Genomic DNA, 22,868 nt, shown 5'->3' with positions numbered 1-22,868 from the left:
GATTTTAAAAAACTTCAGGATACAAAGTAGTAAGACAATAAATATGTAAGATTGTAATTAAAAAATTTCTACCATGGCTTGGATTTTTTCTTTTTTTAAGTTGCAAATACCAAAAAGCTTAGTGTATTTTCAGAAAGGTAAGCGAGGAGAGTTTCAGGTCTACCTTGCTCCTACAGAAATACTACCATCATTCTCTGTTCAAGGCTTACCAGCTACTGTAGCAAGTGAAGTGCATTTCCCTCTGTTTCATTCTGTTCATTTGCTATATTTGGTTCACAAGCAGAGCCCTACAATGCAAAATATCCCTAAATCCCTGTTGTCATATATCAAGACGACAAAACATGTAACACGTTTTGTTTCTGACATTATTACTGCCAACATCAAAGCATGCAGTTCACATCTGGATTTATTTTAGACTTTCTCATAACAGCTGCAGTCCTTGTCTTCACTTGGACACATTTTTTTAAATGAAAATTGCCATGGCAACAACTGCAACCATTTATTATAAAGCAAAAGAAGTGGAACTAATATCTGTGAGAAAAGCTCTGTTATCAAGATAGAATTTCATTCAGATATCACCAGAGTCATTTTTTCCCTAGTCTTACAGTTTTTTTTAAAGAAAATATAGAAAATATTTTCAATAATGAAATGTACGTGGGATTGAACAGCTCAGGCGATTATAAAGATTTTCTTCTTTAGATTACTGGCTCATCTCAAATCCAGATTAGCAAGAGCCCAAAATTATCATCTGTTTGGTGAGGCCTTGAAAAAAATGGATAGGGTACCAAGGTTTGAATATCTCATTCCCATAACAGCTATGATCTCAGCTGCAGCATAGAGACTGCAAACAGTACATATGAAGGGTATGTATTCACTGAGAGAAAAAGGATTTTATCCATCCTTGAAACACACTAATATCTAATGTAAAGGAATATTTCAGGTAGTTTGAAATACTAACACAAAATAGTTCAAAATGAGCTATGCTTCAAGACTTTCATTCATATTAGTTGCAACTGCTGTTAATGGACTACAAGCTCCCCTACTGAAAAACGGCTGAAAAGTATTGCTCCAAATCTCAAGCTACATGTTGTGCCAAGTCAGGATTGAGGTATGGTAACCCAGTGTGTGGTCCAGGTGCCTTAGGAATCACAAAACCCATTTTCTTTGCATGCTTCCAAAAGAAGGAAAAAGGTTTTTTGTTTTTTGTTTTTACAATAAAGTTAGGGAGGTACTGGCACGAGTTGCCCAGAGAGGAGGTGGAATCCCCATCCCTGGAGACATTCAAGGTCAGGCTGCACCAGGTTCTGAGCAATGTAATTGAGTTGGTGCCCCTGTTCTTTGCAGAGGAGTTGGACTAGATGGCCTTTAAAGGTCCCTTCCAACTCAAACCATTTTGTGATTCTACTGCTACAAGCAACAGACTATCTAGACAGTCCAGCAGCTATATGCATTCTCAAACAGCTGACTTAGCTCTCTCTAGGATAGCGTTTTCATCAAGAACTGTAGCTTACAGACCTCTTAACAGACAAGAAATACCCTTCACTGCTTAATTTTAAAAAAATCTAGATTTTCTTTGAACAAAGACAATCACTTAATCTAGATTAATTCAAGTACTTCTGTGTCAAAGACAGTTTATTTCAGGGAGATAACATAATGGAAAAATGGAGGAAACAAAATTACTTCTACTGTTATTGAGATAAGTTTACCAAAGAAAATCTACCTCTAAAGAAAGGATTTCTTTCTTGTTTTATGCATACAGAGGAGAGAAGCAGTGAAAGAGCAGGCTATTTGTTTTTCCCAAGCTGAGAAGCACTGAGCACTTAGAACCTCGTGCTTTCTTTGTGTTCACTGAGCTGCACATCTCCTGTGAACTTGGAGTGCTGTCTGGGAGGAAAAGTTGGACTCATCACCCCAGAACACACCAATATCAGGATCTCCATAAGCAGAAGCCAAAGAAGAGAAAAACTCTGAATAGTGAATATGAACATACTGCGTATGTTCTTTCATCAGCTAGCAGTATGAAAGTGCCCCTCGATCCTTCATTCACATTCATGCAAGAGGATTTCCAAGCTGCTACAACATTATAATGTGCGGATAAAGACTTGCTATTACTACAAATGGAAGGCTGCTATACATCCCTCAGTACTTTACATTGCAGACGGATGTAGTGAGTTCTGCAACAATATTATGACAATGAGTCAAATCCTAAATGAAGCTAACATTGTCTGCATAAAATAAACATCATTTTCTGTTATTTCAGCTTTAAGCATCTCTTGAGCAAAACTGTGGGCTGTGTGATTCTAAGAAAGAAAATTACAATTCAGTAATTCTCAGTAAGACTTTAGTGCAAACTGCTTCCCCTTAATCTCTACTTGTAGCCCATAAGGGCAGAGGATTTATCATAGCTAGCCAGCCTCTTTGAAAAGTTTCAGAAAGTGCTGGGGTCATATTCTACTTTTTTATGACACCAGTGCAAACCTGGAACAATTGCATTGAATCAGTGGAGTTACTTCAGATGCTCATCAGTTTAATAGCAGTTTGAGGCAGTTTCTTGTCTAGAATGTTCAAGCAGAATGACAGTAAATTTTAGTCATTTAATGATAATGTGCTGTAGCATTCTAATGTATCACTTCATACAGGCAACCATCAGACTGTATCATTTTACCAACTGGAAGGTAGAATTTAACTGGCACAGATGAATATCATATTTATTTGTAAGAGTGCAATCACTGTAAAAGACAAGGATAGTTAAGTGTCTTCCTTGTCTCACCCTGGAGTTATCCCAATAATTTTAGTACAAAATGGAAGGTTAATTAAAACCATCCATCCAGCAGTCAGTCACTTCTCTTGCTTCTTATGGACACATTGGACAGCATCTTGCTAGCTCTGATTGTTTTATTATTTGCACTCCAGGTGTACAGATTAAATTAAGTACAATAGTGTCCCCTTTTGCAAGGTCTGTGGATAGAATTAAGCCTCCAAGAGCACAATGAACTCTTTGCCATACACTCATAGAACATTTGCAATTACACTTGACTTCAATTTTTGTCTTTCATAAGAAACATATCCACTATTTCACTGAATATCCTTATTTCATGAACAGATCACCCTGGACTAATATAGGAGCCACCACATAAATGAAAAGTTGTGTAAATGTTTGATAAATATTTATCAACTTCACTCTAAGTAACTTTGCTAGTGGTTCACAGGCAAGACATTGAAGGACAATACAAAGATGAAGAATGATATAATAAAGAATATTACAAAAGTAAAGGTCTAGCCACACACAAAGAAAGCAAGTGCTCTGCATTACCATATTATTTGAGAAATACAAACCATTCGATCATTTAAACATGAAATCTGTGAGTGGACAATAACTATTCTAAGTCAGAGATCAGGAGTAGAGAGTCAAAAAATAATTTGAAGTCATGGACAAATAATAGTGAAAGTGAACTCAGAGCATATCTATTTCCCTCAATGGCATAATATATCCCTTCAAATTTTAGGTTCTTCTTTTCAGTTTATACCATTTTGAAACATCTCTTGGGGATTATTTCACTTCCCGGATGCCTGAAGTTGCTTTTACAAGTATGAAGTGTTATATTTGCTAGATATTCTTTATCGGTCATGTGTGGCTGCTCAGGCAGCATGGTGCAGAAGAATTGTTTCAAATACCATATGGGACTGACTTTATTTTTGTTGCTCCTCTAGAAACCATTTGGAAGATACTTTCCTTTTTCCTTTCTTGTTAAATCAGAGGATTGTTGGTTTGATACATTACTGGTAACTTCTACAGTCATCTTTTCTACACAGAAATACTGCATTATTTTTACAGTACTGCTCTTCTAATTTGCCAATTCTGTTTTGCTTAGGTGTAAGTGATTCAAGGGGTAAAAAAATCCCAGCTCTTCAAATGAACATATTAATTTACTTATATGTGTTTCTTGGTGGCTGATTGTTTGTTTCTACTTTCTTCCCACTACATGCATCTTTGCAGTAGCCACTCAAGGCTCCATAAATGGGAGGACACATTTCAAGCCTCTTTAAATATACAGGCCATTTCACTTTATGTAATATTTTAAAAGAAAGGAAGTTTAGCTCTGGGGTGGATTATCGTTATGGCATCCAAATGAGAAAGGATCACATTTTCAGGCACAAAAGTCTCTAAATTATGTGCCTTTTGATATCATCTGCTCAAAGTAAAGATAGTCATACAGTGGTAATAGTATAACACACTATGCAGCACATCCCATCATAGATGAACCACTATCCGCCATCTGTTCTATGCTGATGTGCTTCATTCCTCTAAAAGATATGGGACAGATTTTCTGGAACAGAGCTGTCACTGGAAAATATATTTTCAAATACATGTACAAAAATTAGACATTTAGAAGCAATAACAATCATATAAGAACAGAACATTCCTGTCCCAAGCCTTGAATAAATGCTAAGATATGAAGCCTTAGTTTATTTTACAAGGAATGGAAATTTTAAGACACTTGAATATATACATATATATATATGTATATATGTATATACATGTATATTGTATATACATTGTATATGTGTGTATATATATATATACACACAATAGTCTTAAAATTTCCATTACCTCATCCAAAGCAAATGCTACCTTATTGTAATATATATATTATGTATTTTTATATATAATAATATTATACACATATAATATAATGTATTATAATGTAAATATTATAGAACATACAGTTCCTAGAAAAGAGAAGTGAAAATGGGCTAAGGAAGATTTAAAATACAGCTGAGCTAGGGGATCAGCATATGCTAGGGACCTCTTGTGTTTGATCTGAGAGGAAAAGTTACTCCCCCCAAAAAGGTAAATTTTAGGTAATTAGATCAGGACACTAACACCTTTCCTGAATCAATCGGTATTGTTCTGAATGCATGGATGTGTGCCTGGCTTCTCACCTTCATCGTCTCTTCCAGGCACACTAACTCTTTTGCAGGCTTCTCACTGCATGTGTACATAAAATTCAGTTATAAAAACGAATTGTTTCTATCCAGTGCCTATGAAAAGCAAAAATTTCATTTACTTGGAATTTGGTCTGGAATACTGCAAGAAAAGAATACTATGCCACATGTTCAAAGGTATGAATTTTTGTATAAGGAACATAACTTGTGCTCCTGTACTAATTAGAACCTTATTCCCTGCTTTAATTTTTCTGCTGCACCTTGTCATAATGAATACAAATTTCAAGTTTCATAAACAGCACCTCATGTTTCTGAGATGTACACAGGTAGGGAGCCCCCAGACCAGACCAGATATGGCTTTGGTTTTGAAATTATTCAGTATTTTTGTCCAGTAGGCCATTACTATGTCAACCTGGAGTAAGACAACTTACTTGTTATTTGCTCTGACTGTACTGCAAGCTGCTGCTGTCTGTTTTACTGGGTCTGAACACTGAAGAAAACTGAAATACTTATCAGTGTAGAAATTATCAATAGCTGCCAAAAATGATTCCTGATGAGTTAAACTGATCTCTAATTGCCCAAGTTAAGGGATGGAGTCATTTGAATTTTGCAGCTGCTTTTTAATTCCACAGGTGAATTTACTGAGTTAAATTCAGACTTCCTGTCACTTAAAAAGGAGCTTGAATCTATCAGTAAATCTTCTTTATGATATTTTATGTTAAGTGAAAATCTAGCAGAAAGTCTGAATTCCTTTCTTATTTTCATGCAGATGTTGGTTTTCCTCATAAATGGGAAAACATCTGTTTTACATGAACTCTGCAACAACCTTACCTTTCTAGCATGCCTGTGCTTTGACATCTGCCATCTGCTATCCACTTTGGAACTGATAACAAATCCATTTTGAGAAAGGTTTCCATAAACAGTAAATGTCCTAGGTACTACAACAGTAAGTATTAGTTTGGTTTGAAGTAATCAAAAATAAAAAGTCCTTTAACAGCTCATAAAGTCTGGAAAAGCCCAGAAAGGAACAAACGCACAGACAGAAAAAAGAAGAACCAAATATGCCATTACACAGAGAAAACTGAATAGAGTGTAATTCCTGCTGTAAGACAATTTCTAAAATAGCTGCTAGACCTTTTTCTAGAATTAAAACCAGTAGAACTGCTAACAGCATGTGGAAACCATGCTGTGAATGGAATGAAACCACAATGTGATGAATTGCAAAGAATAATGCTTTGGACATCCAGAAAATTGAAGGTTTCAAACACTGACCACTTGAGCATCCATCTGCTAGTAACTTTTTCTGCAGTTCTTATACACATAATAATAGAATGATTGATTTGTTTATTTCTATGAAATCTTTGATTCTGGAGCCCTATTTTTCTAAATATTCACAAATACTGTCAGGAATAAATTCCAGGGAGGCAGATTTCTTTATGCATAAGGATGTTCAGTAGACTCATCTACGTTCTTTTAGTGCACATTCTGTGCATTTACTTTGCTTACTGGAAACCATTCTATGCATGTCTGAAAATTGCATCAAGTTGGCTATGGAAATTCTCACCTACACACCTTCTCACCTACATCTCCACATATTTGCCTCAAAACTACTTCCTGAAATGGTTTGCCTCTTCTTTCCCTTAATCATCTGCAGAGCTTGTCTCTACTTCACATATGCTTTTATTGGCTGGCTTAGCATACTCACATCCCTACTTTATCTCACTTTTTTACATTTTTATTGTTCATCTGCTATTACTTGGTGAGGAGCTAGTTCATGAGGCAGCCTGGAAGACCAACCTAAAAGTTGCCAAGAGAAGGTGTATGTGTCTGGTGCTATGCGTACAATTTTATATCAAGCTTCTGGTTCAAACTCTTACAGGAAAATGATAGTTCTGTCTTTTGGGCTTTCTTCCAAGACTTTTAGGAAAACTGTAGACTTAGAAAGTTTAGAGGGAACAGGAACTGTTAAGTTCAATCCACTTTTCTGAAAACTCTAACATAATATAGTGACCTACCTTTATCTGTACAGATTTTAAAAAAGGAAAAAAAAGAAAAAATTTTTTCCTTCTTAAAAACAACTTGAACTCTGGAATAAAATGACCTATTTTGATTTTCTTAATTAGTAGCTCATGAAATCACTATATAGTTGAATAATTAATTACTCACAGAAGATATCACTCATTCAGCAAAGGCATTTTAAGTAATATCTGAGATTTGTATATTTTCAGATATGGTTTTTAATGTATATTGCCTCTGATTCTCTTCTGCCTAGTATTATGTAGCACACCACAGAGGTGAGGTACTGTAAGTTTAATTATGGTTTTCTCCAGGGTTAAACTTTGAAATTTTACTTTTAGGTAAAATGATTGACTCGGTAGGAAGCAATGAAATAAATGATAATAAATCCTGTTCTATTTAAGTATAGCTTATGTAGAAAAACTATCAGGTAAATTAGCATGTATTTTAGATGCCTGGGAGGTTAAAAGACAGTGTTAGAGAAGAAAAAAATTCAGAAGAATCAATAATAAAGTTAGTACAGGGTAATGTAAAATCAAAAATAGAACTAAATACTTTTAAAATTGTAGGAAAAAAGATACACATGGAAAACCTGAGCTCTGGAAAGATTTAGAGCAGAAACTATAGCTTCCATAATGAGCATATGTTGTGTTATGGTGGTTAAAATTATCACATTTCTGGGGGGCATATTAAGTAGAAAAATTTCCCAGTGAGAATGAGTCACTCTGTATTTGTTATTGAAATAACTACACCAAGTATAGGATGTTTTTTTCTATACCTGAAAGCCCTTTTGGAGGGTGACCTCGAACCCTAATGGTCTTAACAAAGTCAACATTTCTTGTCTTAAGAAGCATACTTAATAAAAAAAAGTCAGTTAATGGCTATAGCTGAAACTTGACTAGTAAACTTTCACTCTGTCAATACGTCTTTCATTTCACTTTTTATTATTGATAATTATTTTTGTGAGCAGAGCCCATAAATTTAATAGAGGAGTTTTTGCTTGATTTTAGAACATGGTCAGGTTCACCTCACTGAATTCGCCACTCGGTGGTGGTAGTATTTGTGACATAGAAAGTCAAAACTTATTTTACACTTCATTAATCAATATATATTAGCACCTACAGTCTCTGTACATTTATTAGAGTTAAATAAGAGAGAATCAAGTGGCTGCTTTACTATCAAGTCATGTCTAAGTTTTAGTTGTAGCATTTCAGGTCACATTACCAAATACTTTCAACTCTACATGACTAACTAAAGTCAAGCCCTTATTAAGTATACAAAATGCACTTAGTAAATTACATTATAGAATCACAGAATCATAGAAACAAGTTGGAAGGGACCGTAAAGACCATGTCATTCCAATTCCCTTGCCATATGCACAGATGTATTCCTCCACATCAGGATGCCTAAAGCCCCATCCAACCTGACTTTGAATACTTCCAGGCCATCCACAATTTCTTTGGACAACTCATTCCAGTGCCTCACCATGCCTCTATCTTTCTTGGAGGCCTCCTATAAATACTGGAAGGCCACTTTAACATAATATGTAACAGAATTATAGAATAATGCCTAGAGCCTTCACTTCTCTAGGCTAAACACATGCAGCATCACAGCCAATAGCTATGTCTATGAAAGGAAATTCTGTCTCATCCATTTTGCAAATATATTTATGGCTAAAGACAGTACTTTATTTCCCTGGGGTTTAAAACAACAAATATTCAGTAGGCCAGAAGTGACAAACATTTCAGAAGTTATTTGAGAGCAAGAAATTATAACTGATCCTTGGTCTAAGATATTCACAGTTGAAAAAGGACTGTCAATTAGCATTTCCTCTGGGAACAGTATTTGTGCAGTTATATTAATGGGACTTTCCATTACAAATCATTTCATTAGTTTTGTAGAGTGCATCAGCATAACTAGACATATCAGATTTTGGTGATCAGTTATTTCTGTTTCAGGGGATCTGTATTCATCACTCATATTTTGTAGTGCCCCATCATGTGCTTTTAGAAACCTAGAAGCCTTTTTTACACACTGAAAATGTGAGATCCATTTTCACATGCCTTCATATTGCATGGAAATTCCTAAATTATTGTAACTGCTTAGAAAATCCTCCATACAGATTTGCATTTCTAAACCTTGTTTCCAGATGGAAAATATCACACTGATGGGATCAGATACTTAATATGCAAGAGCTTAAAATATTCAACGTATTTTAAGAATTCTAATTTTTTAATGCTTAAAATACCAGTCATTTTCCAGCAACCCAGGCTACTTTCTGGAATCCAGTGCCAGAATTTCTTTGACAGTATATATGAAAGACCTACTGCACTGAAAACAATGAACCAGAAAGATCTGAAACATAGCTTAATTAGTGTTTGGGGGTCTTAGTGAATCTGTTAAATTCAATGTTTTCAGAAGCAAAAAAAGGCATGTGAACTTCGTATTCTTAATGTTATGGGCAGCGACTGACTAGTGACAAATACTAAACTTGAAACTCTTAAAAATGTTTAAGTCTCCCCTCTGGTAACAGCATCTCACATTCAGATATACTCTTGGGAGATGCACTCAAAAGCAGGATATGGGAGATGACCTTTAACAACTTCACTAATTTCTTTCTGTGGGACAACGTTCATCCTGTCCACAAGGTTTCCTGTTGTTTAGCTCCTGCTATCCTTTCAGTTCTATTTATGAAGGATTACACCAAGAAGGGAACTACTAGGTAGTTTATGACAAGATCACTGCTGCAGATATTTGGTACCTACTGTGATTTGTATCACCCATTTGAGCCTCAGCCATAAAGCTGCAGTTTTTATCGGGAATATCTGTGAATATATAACTGCTCTGAAGACATATGGTCAATAAATAATTCAGTTATCTATCTTCCCTGCAGATTTCTCATACACCTACCACCTATTAATGCTTAGTTGGTCTGGAAACAATATTCTTTATGGCACTACTGGTATAAAAATGTACTGACTGGCAGCAGACTGTTGATTTTCATTGCGATATCTTGAAAATAAACTGTTTCCCACCCCAGTCTCTATCTACTATGCTTTCCCATCTGCTGTCAGTCCAGAGAAGCCTAGTTTTGTATTTTGTGTCCCTAAAAACATCCATTTCCAGTTATCAATTCCAGTATCACACGAGTGTGATTATATTCATGATTGTATTTTCTCTCCCTCTCCCCAATCCCTTTGTTCTCTTTTCAGCTCTATATCCATTTACAGTCCCAAGGAGAATCCTAATGCATTTGATGCTGCTGCTTTCTTTCAGTCAGTGGGAAATTTTCTGGGGATCTTTGCTGGATCGTTTGCTATGGGATCCTCTTATGCAGTTGTCACAGCTTTAATATCCTTTATGGTTCATTTTCAGAGAGAAAACCCGTATGTGTGATATCTAAGACTGACTGTCTTTACTTTCAGATTGAACCTTTCCACTGTTGACTCAAGACTTCATAAACAGTCAAATTATAAATTGACAAGTCACTTAATTTGTCAGAATCCACAAAGAACTTAAGTCAATCTCCAAATGTTATGCAAATCTCTTTAACATTAGGCATGACCGTGGTCTTTATTGTTTGTAAATAATGAGATGCTGAGGTTTTGAAGTATTCGGAGATTAAATTATGAATTTATAACTACATTGATTTATTTACAAATTACACACTAGGAGCAATCATAGAAAAATGTAAGGCAAACTCCCAACTACAAAACAAGACAAATTAAGTCTACCTAAAAAAGAAATAAAAGGCACATATATTGCCCAGCACTTTTTGTTTTATTTTACAATTATTCATGTAAAACACTATAAAGTAGGAATAACACCTGCTTTCATCTTTCTTGCCTCAATATAAATGTTAAACAAATGCCAGTCAATGCAGAACTGGACAAAATTAGTTTATTTCCCCTATTTCTAGGAAAATAAAGCAAAATGCAACCAATTAGGCACTAGTTCAAAAACTACAGAAATACTTCAAACAGAAGACTTGTTGAATTAAGTAATTTAGAAGCACTGTAGTTTTTCCTGAATTCACTTTGTATAGATGAGTATAGTGAGTTTTCTTCTTTCATCTTCCCACCCCACTCCCCACATGGGGACAATTTTAGCTTAAAAAATAGTTGCTTTTTACTTTTCCTTAGTAAGTGTTTCAGCACTTGACAAAATTTACAAAGCTGTGTGAGTTCCCCATGTTGGAGACAGGTCTGTTTTTCCTCCTATCTTGGAGTGCCTTCTTATCAGCAGAAGCTGCTGGTCTCACAGGTAAGTGTTGCATTTTATCGAATAAAAGCAGTTTCACAGTATACCTCCTAACATGGGAAAATGGCATGTTTATTTTGGGCATGACATCATCTTATACAAAGCTTCCAAAAGCCAGTTGCTGTACTAGAGGTTGTTTCATCCCCAAGAAGAAATCTGTATGGACACTGAACAGTTCCACAAGACTTACTAAATCAGGCTGAAGTCCTCAGTCTTCTTTCCTGTCTATCTACAATTTCCCATCATTCTATTAGTCCCATTATTAACCCACTATTTACCACTCGCTATAGGGCCAAAGACAACAGTAAACATGAGGAACAAAATATACAGTGCTGTGTGACATACACCCTTAGGGGGTGATGTGCTCCTCTTCATGCAGTGGATGTCCTGTACCTGCTCCTGGTTTCCCCACTATCAATGACCAAGTGGTAGACAGGGCTACCCTCAACATTGCCAGTGGGGTGCAGCCACTTCTGGATTTTTCTAAAAAATAATTCATATTGTTTGGTGTGCCTATGTAAATGCCTTTTACAAAAGGAGTAAGTTACTGTTGCATCCCAGTGAAAGGTGAAAAGACAGACCTGATTGCTTTTTTTTCTAATACTGCAATCATAGTCAAGGACGTACCCAGGGACTGCTTTTAGCAACATAAAGAGTCCACACAAATTAAGGCAAAAGTTCTAAATGCACATAGTTTATCTAGATAACAAACTATTGTACAGTATGATTTGAAAGAACAAACTTCATAATAGCTTGATCATTTTAACCGCCCTGATGCTGTCACCTTTAAAATCAAATGCTCTAATTAATGTCATAGAAAGCCAGGGGAAGAAAACTTCTTAATGAAGTGTTAATGCAGCCCATGCTGTTTTGTTTGCAAAACTGTTCAAAGTCTTTCTGAAGTTAAGAGTTATATTTTCATTGAGTTCTGTGGAACCAGCATGCTACCTCTTAAATCTTAGCCACACAAATTACTTTCAAATTAGTATTACACCTGTATCTGCCGATATCTTTATCTTATTAAATATAAAATCCCGTGCCCTAATTCCTGCCAAAATATTCAGGCCAATGGATACAGTGAAGGGCGCAAGAACTGAATGAAAATAGTATATTCTATCCTATGGGAAAAATCAGATATCACCTAGATTAAAAGCCCATTTTGTTTCTTCATGCTTAATGACTCTTTAAAATGTGATATGATCACTAAAAAATTGCCAGAGAAGGACAATAATCACTTGCCTTCAACCGGAGATAATGATTTCCTAAACCACTGACTTACAAGGAAAGACACTTTAAAATACAGCCCTAGCAGAGAAGTATGCTGTGTTTCATCAAGGAGAAAATGCATACTAAGTTATACATTAAATCCAAAAAGTGGATTTGTAAGGAAAATAGTTTTACTTTTTATAGCCTTAGGTGCTCCATCAAAGGTTACATTTGTTGTTCCTATGCACAACTGCACCTCCAGAAAAAAGAAAAAAATTGTCATTTGTCTTTTGCATGTTGCAAGCGTGATGAGAGTGAAGACTCTCCTAGTAGTCAATGTGAAGAGTGTTTTATTTCTCTTTTACTTTACAATATATAAAATACTTAAAACAAAAAGCTTAATTACTGAATAGGAAATTCTTACACTAGCCTTGGCAAGGAATTTTAAACATACATATATTACAACACTGTTTTGAGAAGGCAAAGGTCTATCAGTCAGGTTTTGTCTCAGTTTCTGTGAAAGGCTGTTATCAGACTCTGTTAAGGTAGAAGTCTTTGAGTTCAACAAACTTGATTCAAATATTAACTTAATCCATTGTACATCACTTGCACCTATATTCTTCATTTTCCCTGGATACTGTTTCTTCTACTCAGTTTTTTTCTGAATGAACTTCAAAGGATTTCCACTAGACATCAGTATTTCCCTGTAGCTATTAAGTAATGTAATCTAAAAATAATTTTATTCTTATAATGCTTTCCACACCATCTCTTCAATCACCAAGCGTCTTTTGAAGTCTAATACTGAGGTATGTCATAACTTATAAGTAAAAGGCTATGCTGTGTTTTGTGTAGGTGTAGGGTAGGTAAAGCAGAGCATTAAGCTTGTGGATTATTTTTGTTTTTTTTAATTAAATGAGAATGAATAGTAGTATAGGTTAACATTATTAAAAAATTACCCTATACCTCAAAATATCCCATGATGTATAACAAACAATATATGACTCTGGTCCTACTTTTTGATGCAATCAAATTAGCAAAACAAAATGTGAATCTCAAATGGCTACACAATTACTATTGTACAGATAACTACAAACTATAAATTAATGGAATGGTTATTAATCTTATAGCTATGTTGTCAATTAATCTTATAGCTAATTTGTATGGTAAATTGATTCTTAAGCAGTAGAATCGCAGCAATTTACGCATTTTCTGATTTGCCCTGAAGTGTATCACTCATGACTGCTAAGTCATAATAGGGGAATACTACAGCAAGAACAGTGTTAATATATCTGCTTTCTAACCTCCATTAGAGAGCAATTACATGTAGGCTACAAAAAAGTAAGCATAAATAATTCAAACTAAATACTTGTCAAAATAAATGAAGAAAACACATCTAGCTTTTATTATGTCCCATCCCTGGAGGCATTAAATGCAAGGCTGGATGTGGCTCTGGGCAACCTGGTCTAGAGGCTGGCAACCCTGCACATAGGGGAGTTGAAACTAGATGATCATTGTAGTCCTTTTCAACCCAGGCCATTCTGTGATTCTGCATGATTCTGTGATTAATTGCTTATTCTCCATCTCATTAACAAAATTTTTAACTGATCAAGAATTCAATAGTCTATGAAAGATTCCATGATACATGTGGGTATATAATGTCCACCTCAGTTAGGCCCTCTGCATCTACAGCAGTTTTAACTAAGTAGATACTCAAATAAACTGAGATATATATCTTCAGAAATGCGTTCAAATTTATGTATGTATTCATTTAACGCATACTTCAAAGTCACATAGAATTTAGCAGTGTAAAAGCATCAGAATCAATTGCTCTACTTTCCTAGTGTCTCCTGAACATGTGTGAGAGATACCGAATGAGTCGTGTAGGTAAAGAAAGAAGGATTTCTTAAAACCTTTTCTGCTTTTTATTTTACATGCCAAACAAAGACCTATGCTATGAATCTCAGACCATAGGTCTCAAAGGAAAAAATTTTGGAGATCATCTAGCCCAGCCCAAAATGTTTTCTGATTTTTATAAAGGAAGTAGTTTGTATAATAAATTACTAATAAATAATTAATAAATTATTGCTGCTCCCTCACCCCCTGCAATTCTTGTCTGAGTGTTCAGTGACATATCTGACACCTACCTTCTAATTCAAGGGCTAACACGGGAATATAGTCTACCTAGTGAGAAAAGTTTTCCTCCAAAAATAAGTAAGCAGTTTATTTATGACAGATGTATCTAGTCCAAAAAGAGACCCCAAATGAGTTGGTCCACTGGGCGGTTTTGGGCTACCTTTGTATTTAGGGTATAGCAAGAACAAATGCACCAATTCCCAGTTCCTTTATTAATGCTGATTAAGTGCATTAATCCCTTTGGCTGTTCACTGCTCCCATCTGTTTGCTGTAATTTGCCTTAGATCCATCCTTTACTTCGTTGCTTTATTGAACTGTTGGGACCAGTTCTTCACCTTTCATCCTTGTCAGAAGAGATCATCATATATCCTTCCCTCTGCAATTCTGAGTAGTATGAACACAGTGCAGTTCAGTACCTAATTGTCTTCAGTTAGACATCTTTAGACATTATTCCAAAAAAGCAGGTTATTTGGGGCTTTAAATTTTCAGATTTGGGGTTTTCTTTCCTTACTATTCATATTATTATTCATTCATAAATAATATGTCGTGTCACACAGGTAAGTAGATAGACTCTCCTAGTAACCAGGGAGAAGGAGTAGCGTGGCTTCTAGGTGAAAAGGAAAGAGACTTCATCTTTCTTAAGCTCATTTCCTGTCACTCACAGACTCAGACTGCACTGGAATATGCCCTCTGGGCTGCGTGGAGATTTTCTGACATAAATATAACTCCACATCGTTTGATTTACATAAGTTCCCCAATATCCGGTTCTCACTATTGTCTTTTCCGACATTTCTCTGCCTTTGATGCAGGATTGGTTCCTCTAACTTGTACTTTGGTATGTGCATGTTGGGAATCATTATAGAGGCAACCCTGAAGCACTGGAATGCTTCAAAGTTGTGATGAAAACCTGTCAATTTACCTGCAGATCTTTCCAAAAATCCTACATTTTATCTAGTCATTCCCTCCTTTGTTTCCCCAGAAGGTAGGGTATTGGGTTTTATTTGTTTGTTTTCTAAATCCTTACTTCTACCATTAAAGGACCTGACAGCTACAGACACAATGGCAGGTGTTTTTTTCTCTAAAGTTAGTGAATAATGTTTAAGTTTTGTCCAGTCACTTCTGGACTTGCATTAAAAACACTCCAGACATGCAGCACCTCTCTGACAAAATATGGGATTTTATTCTCCATTATAGCACCAATTGTCAAAAAATGAGGGTATATTTCCTTTGTCTACTTGTAAAATATTACATAATGGACATTTATTCTCTTTTGCTCACAACAGAAATTATTTTAAGATTAGCATTTATTTTTACACACATTAACATTTGGCCTTCCTATATTATCTCTGAATATTACCAGCTTTTGTCTTAACAGGAATTTTACTACAAGTATTCAGCAAAACTAACATAAGATCTCAAATTACATTAACCGCTAATAAGCAGTTTCTCTGTTAGATAAGGAGCAAAAAATCAAGCACAATGGTATGTTTTTATGCTTAATCAAGCTTCTTCAAAGAGTTTAAGCTGCAGTTGAAATTTGACTGGTGTCTATCAACTGTACTGTGAGGTTTCTCGTTTTTTATATCAAGTGAAAATTGTCAGTAACTTTATCTATAGAGAGACAAGAAGCCGTAATACACTCAACAGCTCATTTCCCATTTCATCTCTAAACTTCTGCTCAGGTTAACCTGCACTGCAAGCGTAGTACTAAAATTGTCTGTAATCACTGACTCTACCACTTAACAAATGATGTACTGTAACAACACTGAAATTGAGCCAGACTCCAAACCCCTGAAATTACAGCACTGGCTGGTAGAGGGGACCACCTCACTTTATCTGCCTCGTTACATCCAATAAATTCTTCCTGTTTACAATTTCAGCATTATCACATTTGTTCTCCTCTATTTCTCTGAAAAAAAAAAAGCCTGCAAAAAATTTGACAAATCAATTTATGTTCCATATTCTATTTTGAAATCCAACTAACTTCAGAAATCAGCTTCTATAGTCTTACAAAGAAATCCAAATTTCATTTATTTTATTCCATCTAATAAGACCCCTGTTCACCTCTTGAGGTACTGTGCTCCTTTATTCTTTATAGTTATGCTAGCATGTAATTGATCATTACCCTTAAGTTATCATTTTTAAGAAAATGGAATTTTTTACAAGCTTTTTAATGAAGCATTCATTGTGAATGGCATGGCAGGCTAATACTTATTTCCAACTGTAGCAACTGAAATATTCCACTGCGTTCCTGGTTTTCTGGTTTCTATGCTTGCATAATTACACGGTTTGGATAATTTATGACTATTGTAAAATCAGATTTAGGGCATTTTGTTCTTTAGGTCACTCTCTTAGTTCTCTTGCTGCCAATAATTAACAGTTTCTTAGCAGTCAAAAAACACTGTACAATCATCACTGAATTTAATAGTGAACTTTTAAAATGCTAGACTTGGCAGAATGATGATTTGAATAGAAGAAAGTGAACCACAAACTTGTATCTCTTTTCCGGTTACCGAGCCCCAAGCTAGCAGTACTTAGGAACATTACTGACTAGGTATGATTTTTTAAGTGAATCTTCATTGTTTGAGTATCTATTGCATATGAGAGCACCTTGAGAACTTACAAACTTCCCAGATTACATCTGCACAATAGTGCACTTAGTAGAAAAAAAAAAAATTAGTCTTAATTAAGCGATCAATTATACCTCAGTAAGAACAAAGAACTTGAGCAAAGAGCAGCTAAAGCTCAGTATAATTTCTCTTAGCTACAGAGACTGTGTAATGTAGAAAAAATACAGGCAAGTTTATGATACAAAGAAAACCCAGATGCAAAGAAAACGTTCATGCTGCATCATGGGGAAGAAAGAAGAAAGATTTGCTTTCTCATTTTCTTCCCTGGTGCTAAATACACGTTACAGTTTTGTTCCTCCATACTTTTTCTTTCATCAAGTGCATTTTAATGTCTGGCCTCTCTTCTTACCTGCAAGAAGAGAGGCTTGCAACTAAAACACAGTTGGGTTTTGTTGGACAACACTTCCACAGTTAGCAATCCAAAGAGTCAGGAACTTGAGAAAAATATGATAAAATAATGATGACTAACTGGTATGTGTTGATGTGCTCTTACCCCACATGTGTACTCCCTCAAGTGAAATAGACAGCATTATCCTTTTTCTTGTTTTCTTACCGCTACCTTGATTTAGAGAAAGAGGATATTTCACCTACCACAGAGTCTCTAAATCTATAAGGCTAGGGTCAAACTTAAAGGTTTGAATAAACCCTTTAAGAAACTATTGGGTAACTACATTAAGCTTTGCCTACTTCTTTTAATCCTTTTGAAATAACAGATTGTTTTACATCTGTTTTGCTGTACTAAAGTCCACAGCGCTGTAGATTCTGTCCTCTAAGTCTCTTCTTGCCAGCCTTTGTCATTTCAGGAGCCACAATGCTGAAGTAGATGAAGGAAGTCTTGTCCAGATCAAGACCAAGATTGATGGCACAATTTTAGTTCATATTGTTTGTTTCCAGTAGAACTTGTTAATATGATTCATTTCATGCTAATTTAACACTGTGAAATTCTAGAAAGTCACTGTGTAGTTACGTTGTACGACCCTGGGCTGGTATACTTTTGTTTCCTTTGTTGCTTCAGTGAGTTTTCCAGAATTCACCACTGCCATTTCAGTACATCAGCATCTATGAGCTAAAAATTACCTAACAATTCACAGAATGGTCCACAAGGAAGAATTTTAATGCCAATTCAGACAAGCTGTAGATCTTAGATGGGAGGCAACAAGTAGAAGAGCTGAAAAGCAAAAGATCTAAAACACTGTAGAATGGATGGCAGAAAACTGCCTGTATCAGAGTCCTGAAGATCACAGGACTGCTATGATCATCCTGCAAGCTAGCTCTGTACAGAACCAGTGGATGTTGTGAAGGTGTGTGCCAAGAAACCACATAGAACTTGCATGCTTTATGTGCTTCAAGAAATGCGGGTGGAGGTTTTCATGGACATGGTGATTGGAATGAGCACAAACCATCCCCTGAGCTGTGGTGCAAGCAATTACCAAGTAGACATGCCCCAGGTTTAAGATACATATAGTTTTTTTTCTTCTGTGGATATTTACATATGGTCACTGGTAGGCATTTATTTCTGAATTTCTATTTTCTGTGTGGGTTCTTTCTGCTTTTTCTGTTTCCAGAGCTGGAAAAAATTGAGGTTACAGTCCTATCAGCTACTCTAATTAAAATACTGCATTACAGTGATGCAACTCAATGGTTCTAGTGAGTTAGGAGCAAGCTCAGCACTGGGAAGAAAGTATTCAAAAATCTCCATCAATTCCTTCGCTACCAAAGTTTTCATCTAGTCTGAAGTCCTTCCCATTGTAATTATGTTTATCTTACCTAATGGTGAGATTATGATTAGATACCATCCAAGGAAGTTATCAGGTTTGCTGGCAAATTCACAGCAGCAGCAATGGTACAAATGTGTGATAGCCGTGTTGAAGATTCAAGATCTCTATGATTTTTAGCAAAAAAAAAAAAAGTATCTACTTTGAAATATACTTTTATAAAGCATATCTTATAGTTCTTTTTTTTTTTAATTACAAAAATCTTTTCAGCAATCTAGTAACCTCTTTTATGCAGCCTTTTGAAAAATCTTAGAAAGGAAATGGAAGCTGCTAACCATCTTCTCTTTGCATTTCAGGTATTGTTGCAGTTCTTTTCTGTGGAGTCACCCAAGCCCATTATACCTACAACAATCTCTCATCAGATTCCAAAATGAGAACTAAACAGGTAGGATATGGAAATAACACTGTGTCTTCAACATGTACAAGGAATAGACAGAATCTGAAATATAGCTGGATGGAATTCTGTTAGTGCAACTGAAAAGGTCTATTTCTTCAATAGGGGAAAGATGAGATTTTTGGGGGGAAAAAGTAGCAGTTCTCTGGCCAGACAAAAATGTAATAATCTGTTCTTCCCAAGATATCTGAAATGTCACTCAAGGAGATAAAGGGTAGGGAGATAATAGTTCAGACCAATTTCCATAGAAAAAGGCCACAAGGTTAAGAAAATCCAAGAGCTCCACTAAATAAAAGAAAAGCATTCTGGAAGGTTAGGTCCATGTGGATTTTTGTAAGAGGACTAAAAACCGCAATCCAGCCCACTGTCTTTAGTGACGACATCACTTAATTTCTACTTTAAAAATCTGCTGTAATTAGAAAATAGAAAAAATAATTTCCATTTTATTATTTCAAGTTCAAAGATGAGAACCTACATGACCTGTTTTAGTTTGAACAAGTAGCACAATTGCTGAAAAGCATGGGGCTGTTCTCAGTACCATTGCAACGTTGAAAATACTCTCCAGCAGAAGGATTAATGTCAGACTACATTGTTGCTCCCTAGTTCCTGTGACAAGTCATTTGAATGTTGTTTGCTTCACTTTCAATGTTGATTTGTATGTCCCAAGTACCTCAGGCTATAGAAAATCCATCTCCTGGAACAAAATGAAAATATATGGTCCAATGCTACAATTTCCATTAAGCAATCCAGTAACTTTTTCAGCAATTCCTGTTTTAAGCATTAGAAACAGAATACAGAAACTTTTACCTCTTCTTGCACATCTCAAAATCAATTTAATCAAAAATCCAATTTTCTATCAATAACAGTTTGATAGAAAAAAAATACTGGCCACAATATTACTTCAACTATCAGACTGTTACAGATTTTAAATCAGAAAAAGTTTGTTGTCAGTACTTCCAGAATGAAATGTTAGCTAGTGAACAGGATAGGCCTTATCAATTGCATTTCTTCATACCAGGGGAGGCTGAGAGGTGGATGCTTTGAGAAAATATTCTAGCAGAGAAGGGGACCTTTCTCTGGTGAATGTATTATAAGAATAGCATTTATATCTACTATAGAACTGCTTTTATTTTGCAGTAATAATGAATTCCATATAGTATTATTAGTCTTGCATATAATTGTTAAACTTTGAATACAAGGCTGTTCCAGGAATTCATCTGCATGATTTAGTGATCCATAGCCAGAGAGAGATTGGCCATTGAAATTTTAATTACATACAAATCTTTTCAACTACAGAAATAACCAACATTTAGTTTAAATGCATACTGGCTTTGTTTGTTTTCATGCTTTTATTTCCAGTCATTCAGCAGTTCCAAACAGAATAGCGAAAACAGGCTGAATCTATGCTTGAACACACAGAAATAGAACTCCATATTTCACTGTGGAGCTATAGGTTTTATGCATTCCTATTCTGCTTTTTTCTTCCAGCATAAGCTCCAAATCCTCAGCCTCTCTGAGAATAGTTCAAAAACTCCTCTGAATTCTTTTAATTTGTTTTCTAATCCATAGATTACCCTTTCACACATAGCTGTTTCAGTGAGAACTGTACTCCCCTTTTCTTTCCTTCCCCCAAATATTATGTTGAAGAAAATTTACTAAACTACACACTTTATCATCATAATTATGTATGACTTCATTGCATTATAAATGGATATCGTTGCTAAGACCGATGGCCTTGCTCTCAAATTAAATCATTTTTATTGCTATTTACTGGCCAAAAAAAGATGACTTTTTAGTTCATTTATATAATAATTCCAGGGCACTCTGTATCATTTTTTACAATATGACAGGTTCTTCAGTATGAACTGGTGAGCTGTAGTGCACACTGACAAGACTGAGTTGAGACTGAAGTTAAACTAATAAAAAAAATCAGAAGTGGGATATAAAACTGTAAATCAGACTGAAGCTATGTTATTTGTCTAAAGAGTAATGCTTCTTCCCTATTGTCTTGCATAATTTTATTTACAGTATCTACTGCCTGTTTAAATTTCATAGCTCAATGATAAAATTCAGTATACAGTGACAGGCAGCATTTGAGGCCATGCTGCTGAGTTCTGCATTTCTCATAATACCTCATCATTTGCTCTAAAGAGCACATGAGAGAAAAGACAGGTATGATTTTCTTCATATACTAATATCAAATTAAACCCTACCTTTTGTTCTTAAACAAGAGCTTTATTAAGAACGCCTGTTAAAGGATGCCATATAATTATTAGTCCTCATGTATTTTTTGTTATCCAGTCAATCACTATCTAACATCTGATAAAAGAGAAACATTACATACTAAGGATCTGAAACTTACAGAAGCTGAAAGTAGAAGGTAATGTAGATCTTGTCACAGACAATGGATTATTTTAACACTGCCATAAGATGAAAGATTTAGTGAAAACACAGATTTTAGAGAGTTTTCATTCAATCCAAACATCCCAAGTCACTAAATATTTATTCAAATTCTGTGTTCTTACTGCTTATTATTTATTCCTGCTTACTATTTATTATCGTGAATAATGTTTAATGGTAATATTTTAATCAGGTCGATGATGATGACTTAAGTCAGTGACTGTAGCATTAAAATTGACACCCCTTCCATGCCAACAAGATTTGGGCAGAGTGTTCTTGAATTCAATACATATAAAGTTTAATTTGTCCAGTATATCTTCAGATAAGGAGAAAATGGAACTGCTTGCACTTTATCAAAAGTTATTTGATTTTGTGCAGTTTTTGCTAGAATTATTTACAGCCGCACAAAAAGCCGCAGGCAAATATCTGCTTCTAAATCTTAGGACACTATAGTCCAGATTTCACATTGGATTCCTCAGAGGTACAGTTGTACTGGTCTGATTTGCTCAGGTACAAGTAAATTGGTGACTAGACAGGATGTTACTAGATAAAGAGGAATTACTGGTTTGCTGAAATTGGGCAGACCATAAATATCTACAGGTCAGCCCTGGAACAGGATTCATGGACAATACTGTATCTTCCACAGGAAGATAAGATATTCTTCACTATTTTTTGTCTCCACACTCCAGCATTTTCACTCAAATGCCAGGAGTAGATCAGGATATTTTCCTGATGATGAAGTATTAAGAGAAGCTTTTAACTTTTTCTTACAGCTATAAATATCCAACATACTTATGAGTTAGCTCATTTCCTAATTGTTTTTTTTTCCCCCTTTAATTCCATGGCATAGACACAATGAAGAGACCAAAGAACAGAGCAATGCCTCTCTTTGGATAAATGTGCAAGGGTCTTTGCTTTCAGCCAAAATACTGTGCCAGAAAGTTATAAATTCTGGAAAGGAAATTAAGAAACTCATCTCCTATGGAAGCAGTGGAAGGTACAGCAAGTTATGTTCAGCCAATAAGGGATTGTGTTGCATACTACCCTACCTGTCTCCATTTATTTCACCAGTCTAATCCTTGTTTATGTAGTGACCTCTGAAACACC

General features: G+C 35.4%; 1 protein-coding gene across 1 annotated transcript in view; it reads left to right on the top strand.

Moving 5' to 3' along the window:
• LOC100543417 (sodium/hydrogen exchanger 9) overlaps positions 1 to 19,451 on the top strand; it is a 40,045-nt gene extending 20,594 nt beyond the window's left edge. Inside the window, exons 3-5 of the mRNA XM_031555096.1 lie at positions 10,176 to 10,314; positions 11,121 to 11,226; positions 19,264 to 19,451. Coding sequence (XP_031410956.1) covers positions 10,176 to 10,314; positions 11,121 to 11,226; positions 19,264 to 19,436 — 418 coding nt within the window. The 3' untranslated portion in view covers positions 19,437 to 19,451. The remainder of the gene's footprint in view (positions 1 to 10,175; positions 10,315 to 11,120; positions 11,227 to 19,263) is intronic.
• The last annotated feature ends 3,417 nt before the right edge of the window (positions 19,452 to 22,868 follow it).

This window comes from Meleagris gallopavo, chromosome 11, assembly GCF_000146605.3.
Source record: "Meleagris gallopavo isolate NT-WF06-2002-E0010 breed Aviagen turkey brand Nicholas breeding stock chromosome 11, Turkey_5.1, whole genome shotgun sequence".
In the NCBI taxonomy this organism is placed as follows: domain Eukaryota; kingdom Metazoa; phylum Chordata; class Aves; order Galliformes; family Phasianidae; genus Meleagris; species Meleagris gallopavo.
This window is presented reverse-complemented; position numbering and strand designations above follow the sequence as displayed.